The sequence below is a fragment of the Penaeus japonicus genome, unplaced genomic scaffold (genome assembly GCF_977035675.1).
Source record: "Penaeus japonicus unplaced genomic scaffold, GWHDUDI00000001_assembly GWHDUDI00000033, whole genome shotgun sequence".
In the NCBI taxonomy this organism is placed as follows: Eukaryota; Metazoa; Arthropoda; class Malacostraca; order Decapoda; family Penaeidae; genus Penaeus; species Penaeus japonicus.
This window is the reverse complement of record NW_028234435.1, coordinates 3,981,324-3,988,495: the sequence shown is the minus strand read 5'-3', so window position 1 is coordinate 3,988,495 and position 7,172 is coordinate 3,981,324. Positions and strand designations below refer to the sequence as shown.

Genomic DNA, 7,172 nt, shown 5'->3' with positions numbered 1-7,172 from the left:
AAGTCTTCAGTATTTCTTCGCATCCCGTCTCTCTTGGAATATTTAGACTAAACAGACAGACAAGAAAATGGAACGTCAACCCGAACAGGTGTGACGGAAACGGCCGGAAAGAAAGACCAGTTGTTCTTTGGGGTTCGAGAGTCCGTTCCGCCTCGCAGGCTATCGGCTCTCTCTAGGCTGTCCTACCCACACCTTGCGGCCGGATGGGGTTCGCTCAGGTTGATTGTGCCAGCGACTTAAATGGTAATCTCTTAATATTGATGATGATATTAGCTACGCGTATCGCAAGCTAAGAATAGGCCTAGACTGCTCTCCCCGCCTCAGACTGCGGGACTTAACTCTCCCTCTCTCTAGCTGTAGTAGACCAAGTGCTTCTTTAGTGGCGGTGATGGTGGTGGCCCCGCTGTGGTGCAGGCTGAGGCTGGAGGTGGAGGTGGAAGCGCTGTGGATATTGATGGAGGTTGTCTTGCAGGTGTCGCGGCGGGAGGCAGTGTGGGGGCGGGCCAGCAGCGGTGCCCCCTCTGCAACAAGGCACTCAGCCGCTGGACGAGCCTGCGGCGCCACATAGAGGACAAGCACACGCAGGGCGGGGCGCACATCTGCCCCATCTGCCACCACGTGTACCGCACCAAGAACTCCTTGCACAACCACCTGAGCGTGTACCACCGGGGCGCCACGGGCACCAGAGGGCGCCGCGGCCGCTACCCCTCGTACACCGTCCTCAGGACCACCAACGCACAGCAGCTCGCTGCGCTGAAGGCCGCCGTCAGGCACGCGCCCCGAGAAGGAACCCCGGTCAGAGATCTCTCCGCGCCCTCGGAAGCCCTTCCTCTTCCCTCGTCGGCTTCGGCGGCGGCGCCCCCGCTCCTGCCCCCCGGGGAGGAGCTGGAGGATCTGCGGGACGCGGCGCAGGAGGCGGCGGGAGGGTTCGAGTCCCTGCTGCATGGGGACGCGGAAATGCCCCCGGGCAGCCCGCACTCGCACTCCCAAAAGAACTCGGCGCCGCAGACCGAGTTCGTGGTGAACGAGATGGTCGATGAGTAGTAGTAGTTCCGTTGGCACAGCCCGGGCCGGCCTCAGAGGTCAGGCCCGAGAGGTCAAACAAGTCCTAGAGGCCAAGAGGCGCGGCCTAAGAGGTCCGCCCTCGAAAGAGAAGCACAAATGTACCCAGAGCAGCCGAACACCTTCCTCCCCTCCAGCACCCGTGTCTTGTATGCTCTTCAGTTGTCTGAGTGTAACTTGGTCTGAAAGGAGTGCCGCGGCCCCGGGCGAGGTGGCCGAAGCGTCTCTACAAATTAGTACTAGTATTACCTCAGTGGAAAAATATATAGATCTATTTTGTTACCTGATGCGTGTCTGTTTTTTGTACTTAAGATACTTGATTACATGCTTCATGAAGGCGGAAAAATGTGATTTCTCTCAAAGTTAGATAAATAGAATGGATGTTGATTACTTGGTGATTAATGTGATGAATTATGTAACAATAAACAAAAAAGGTTACTTGAAGTTATTTTTTTATATTCTATAATGCTGAGTGAAGCGAGTAAGTCAATGAGTGTGAGAGCCTTGGTGTTCCCTTGATGTTGTAGTGTGTTGAGGCCGTGAGAGGAGCGTGGCAGGCGGACCGTCACGCAACATGATAACGTTCCGCGACTCAGTGTTTGAAGCTAAATGCTGCTTGTCGTTGCAGGCGGCCAGTTGTCTTCCACACCGCCGTCGTCGGTGTCTTCAAGCTTTGTCCCGCCCTTTACGTCGCCGCCGCCGCCGCCCCTCCCGCCCCCGCCCGCCTGCAGCAGTGCTACGTCCAGTGTGGTCATGGCCGGCGGCGGTGGAGGCGCCCTCACAACCACAGGGGCGAGTGGCGGCGGCGGCGGCGGTCGAGAGGTGGTGGTGGCGAATGTGGGCAGCTCTTCAGGCGGTGCTGTCGGGCGAGGGGCGAGCGGTGTGAGTGGCGCGTCGTGGGTGGGGGCGCAGTGCCCGATCTGCTTCAAGGTGCTGCGGGACAAGTACAAGCTGAGGACGCACCTGGCCGACATCCACTCCGCCGTGCAGCACGTGTTCACCTGCCCCGTGTGTAACCGCGTGTACAAGACCAAGAACACGCTCACCAACCACATCAGTCTCTCCCACCGCGGCTACAAGAAGCGGCGCCAACACCACTTCCACCAGCCCCAGTCCCAGTCCCACATGCAGCCCCCGCCGCCGCCGCCGCCGCCGTCGTCGCAGCTGGGACAGCAGGAGCAGCAGATACAGCAGCAGCAACTGGCGCTCATTGATCAGCAGGGATCACACCAGCCGCACTGATGACCAGTCACGTGACCCTCCTCCGCCGTGCCAGTCGTCCACAGAGTACATGCATACACGATATCAATATGCTTTTGTAATCCACACCTCTGCCTTCGACGATTCTTAAATAGATCATTTTACAATTCCCGCTTCACTAAAAAGACCTTCCTGTATATATTCCGGGATGCAGAGATTATTCAGAGTAGTATTTATGCTTCCTGACAGTAGCTGACGAGCAAGGTCAGACCGAGAGAGAGTAGCAAATAGCATCAGAGCGATGTGTTCATGGTCTCTTAACTTTAGCTAAAAGAATTGTAAAAGTGAAATTTGGATGGTTCGGTCTTATTATATAGATAAAACACTTTTTGTAGTGAAATTTAAACAGATACCTTACAATATACACGTCGTTGATCATGCAATAAATTAAACCTCATTTCTATATGAATTAAAAAAAGAAACGTCCTATTTTATATACAGGCGAGCTATATGTGCCAAGTAAAGGAGAAGAAATTTCTCTTTCTTTTTGAAAATGGCTTGAGTTCCTCCAAGGAGAGGCTGAGGCCCGGACTCGTGACTGAGAAAAGAGGTGAAGGGAAGGGAAGGTGAGGGGGTGGGAGGGTCCCTTTACCCCCTCCCTCCCCTCTGACCGTCTCCCCTTCCATTACAAACCTTTCATGAACCGGACGTACTCATCAAGTCAGTATCAAAATATATATATATATATATAAAGCTTTGTAATTTCCCAGTGTATATTTTAAGTCGTGTATAGAATAGAGTATATATATGCGTATATACACAACACATAGAAGTTCCTAGACGTAAATTTAATGATACAGTAACAGCCAATCTTGGTAGACACTTCCAGGGAACGTGTCCCATTGGTTGTTCGATAGATCTCTTCCCCGCCTTCCCCTGGGCGCGATATATCAGTTGTATACGATTTTTTACTTAGTCACAATAACTGAAAATTAAAAAAAGTAACGTAGGATTAGCATATAGTGATGAATCTAAAGGGTCTATATATATTTTACCGTTTAGCTATTTTAGTTTTTTTTGTATACATTTTTTTTATTTGCGCGACCGGAGCCATGTTGTAACGGCGAGCACAATTTCTTTAGGATAATTTAGAACCTTTTTTAGTCTTACATTAGTTTAGTGTGACCTGAAACAAGGCTGCGCTACCTGTGCATCCGGGTCACCGTGCGACCTGGTATGTTTGCATGTTAGATAGTTATGATTATCGGTTTTAGATACGCTATTATTGTTGTTGATATTATTATTGTTAGAATTATTATTATTATTATCATTATTTTATTACCTTGTAATGCTTATTGTGATTATCATTATTATTGTATTGTAATTATTATTGTTATCATTATTGTATTGTAATAATTATTGTTATTATTATTATTACTATTATTATTATTATTGCTATTGGTCTTATTATTATTATATCTATTTGTGTATTATCACTATATACTTAATTATTTATCGTAGTTACAGTTATCTTTTTTTCATTATTTTTATTATCATAATTGCAATAACTATTACTTTTTTATGTTTGTTATATTCGGGATCACATTTCCATTATTGTAACCAGTATTATGATTAATTATGATTGTTTTGAGCCTTTTTTATTTTTTTAGTCGCCATGATCGTGTCATGAAACTTTTCTCGCTGTCTTGTAACAATAGATTTTTTTAGTTATTGCTTCCTCAAAGGACGGAGCGACGTTGCCATTAGTGTCAGAGCTTCGCAATCCTTATCATTAAGGGGCCGGCTGTGGGGGCGGCTCCTGGCTGGCTAGGGGAGGGGGTAGGGGGAGGGGGCGGCGCACGCTTACGGTGCCGAGAGAGTGTGAGTGTGAGTGTGAGTCTGAGTGTGCGAGTGAGAGAGAAAAAGTGAGAGAGAGAGAGGTGGGGGAGGGGAAAAAAAAGGTAGGAGAGTGAAAGCCAAACTAAAGCACGCAAATGTAAGGCACACTCACACTCACACTCACACTCACACTCACACTCACACTCACACACACTCACACTCACACACACACACACACACACACACACACACACACACACACACACACACACACACACACACACTCTCACACACACACACACACACACACTCACACACACACACACACACACACACACACACACACACACACACACACACACACACACACACACACACACACACACACACACACACACACACACACACACACACACACACACACACACACACACACACACACACACACACACACACACACACACACACACACGGTGGGAGAACGAGACACCAGCAAAGTGTCAAACCAAGCCTTCCTTAGTGACAGCTCCTGTGCAGGGCTGCCCCTCCCCGCGTCTAAGCTAGATCTCACCATAACGCCGGATTCCCCGGGTTGTTTTGTATAGCTGGTTCAAGCCATTTGTAGTTTGAGCAGTTCATTACGTTCCTATGTTTCGACAGTTAACTAACTCTACAGTCGTCTCATTTTTTTTAGTATCTAGACAAGCGGTCAGTTAGTTGTTCGTAGGTACGATGACGTACCGGTATTTGATTTAAGTTTTGTGAACATTTTAGTGATCGTCTTTTCAGTTCAAGTTTTTTGTTCGGTTCCTAAAGAAAGTACATGATTTACTCACGCTTCCTGGATATATCCCAGTGTACGCTGAACGCAAACGCACTGAATATTATTTTTAAAGCCGTTTTAGTGCGAATGTTCATTGATCAAACAGGTTGAAAAAATAGCTTTGAGTTTATGATGACATATATCTCTTTTTTTAAGGGCTTGGGAACTTGATATATTGGATAACGAACTAGTGTCCATGTAGCAAGAGGGTGAAGTACACGAAGCCCTGTGTTTGAAGCCTCGCTTAGTATATAATTATGTTACAGTATGCTTTTTCACCTGTTGGTTCGTTCGTGGCTAGAAATATGCCCCAAACGTCATCAAAGACGAAAAAAGATAAGGAATCAACTTTTTGAAAACGATTAGACATACATTATATTATATCCATGGATAAAACGCTTTATCCAAGAACGTTTTAAGTAGCGTTCCTTGGGGACGTTAACCAAAGTCGGACATAGATCTCAGCAGCTAGCGACGCTGTCAACCCTTCTGTTGTGTTCTACCTCACGATCCTAAAAACAAAGAGGAAATATTTTGTCAGGACTTCAACATGGCAGCCATCGCGCCATGTCCACACGTTGTACTACGGCAAAGGTTAACAGTTCCTAAGGTTAGGGCATGTTCCAGGAGGTTTACCCTATGTATTCCTGTGTTATTTTTAAAATGTAGTTCGTGCTTACAGATTACGTACTGTGTTTAGAGATTATGCATTATAAAAGGCAGAGTCGCTTTTTTTTGTAATTTTTCCTTAATTTTCTTAACTGTAGTTGTATGGGCGGGGTCTTGTACGCGGTTAGTCGAGGGCCTCTTAAAATGTCCGTTTCTATTTATTTTGTATTTTGTTTAGTAGTGGCTGCGAGGTGAGGGATTGCGTGTGGGTTAATCTGCCGATGTTGCTAGTTGTAGTTAAATTTGACTCATTTTTTTATTTGTTTTATGTTTTATCTAATTTATGCAGGAAATAAATTGTTATTCCGTTTTTTTGGGAGGTCGACTTCCTATTTATCTCGCCTCGTTTTGTTTTACTTAGTTTCGATTTCTTTAGAGTACTAGGAAAGGTGTCATTTCTTTTAATAGGAGCTGTTTACGCCGCTGTTCTGAACGGACGGCTCTCGTTGAACTCAAAGTTGAGCAAAGGCCAACAAAGCCACTAGTAGGCCTACATGCGCCCTCTGGTGTTTGCCTCAATCCAGCCCACCCTTAGCTGCTTCATAGTATTTTTGTATTACTTAGCTTTTTATTTTTTATTTTTTGTCTTGTATCGTAAATAGTTTATTTACCACTTTAGTTATTTTTCTAGAACTGGGCTGTCATGGATGCCTGAAAAAAAACATGTATTCACATTTAATAGTTAAAAAAATAAGCAGGTGCGGAATATTTTACGTAATAAAGAATTAAAAAGCTGTTTCTTCGTTTGATTTACTCTCCTTTTCCCCCAAAAAAAGAAAAAAAATGTAGATATATGAACTTCAAACATTATAGACTTCTAGAGTGTGGGAAGTACTGAATATACTGCATATACTGTTAAAACTCACTAATATGATGTGCAAGATGTAGATATTGCATATAAAGATAAATGAGACATAAAACGAAGTTGTATGCAACTTCAAACAAAAACAAATATGAAAGATGTAAAATATGGAATATTTACATAGAAAAGTCTAAAACACTTGAAATAGAGGAAAATCCCAAATATCACGAAAGCATTACTTAACACAAACAAAATGTAGAGGAATATTTAAAAACGGCATTAGCCGGATGCGACCCGGGCAGCGCAGCCGCCTCGAACGAGCGCGTGGAACAATGGCAAGCCAAACCAGTTCACCTGCATCTTTTGACCCCAAACTCTGGCCCTTGAACTTCTTAGTGACCCCAAAGGTGCCAGCCGGATAAGCGGTGACCTTTCGGGCTGCGATAAGAGCGATTAGACGTGTGTGCATGGCGGTGCTTGTATTCATGCACGGCGATAGGTTGTCAAGGGTGTTAGACGCTCGGTGGTGCTTCGTTTGCTTAATTAACTGTGGGTGATTATTCAGTTTATTAGGGTGGCGAACGTCACCTAACGATCTATTCAGGAAATATGTGGAAATTTATGTACATATATATATTTGCAACGCTCTTGGGGAGACAATTTTATTGGAAAGTTAAAGATCTAATCAGCGATTAGGTAAAGAACTTATCTCTGTAGTCAGCTGTTGCTAACCGAATGATGGTACTTTCGGATCTTGATGGTTATATTACAGGGACT

General features: G+C 45.3%; 1 protein-coding gene across 1 annotated transcript; it reads left to right on the top strand.

The window, feature by feature from the left end:
* Positions 1 to 1,046: 1,046 nt before the first annotated feature.
* On the top strand, positions 1,047 to 6,329 carry LOC147467767 (uncharacterized). The gene has a single exon (XM_086556765.1). It carries the CDS (start codon positions 1,672 to 1,674, stop codon positions 2,302 to 2,304), a length of 633 nt encoding a protein of 210 aa, XP_086412891.1. The 5' UTR covers positions 1,047 to 1,671; the 3' UTR covers positions 2,305 to 6,329.
* Positions 6,330 to 7,172: the final 843 nt, after the last annotated feature.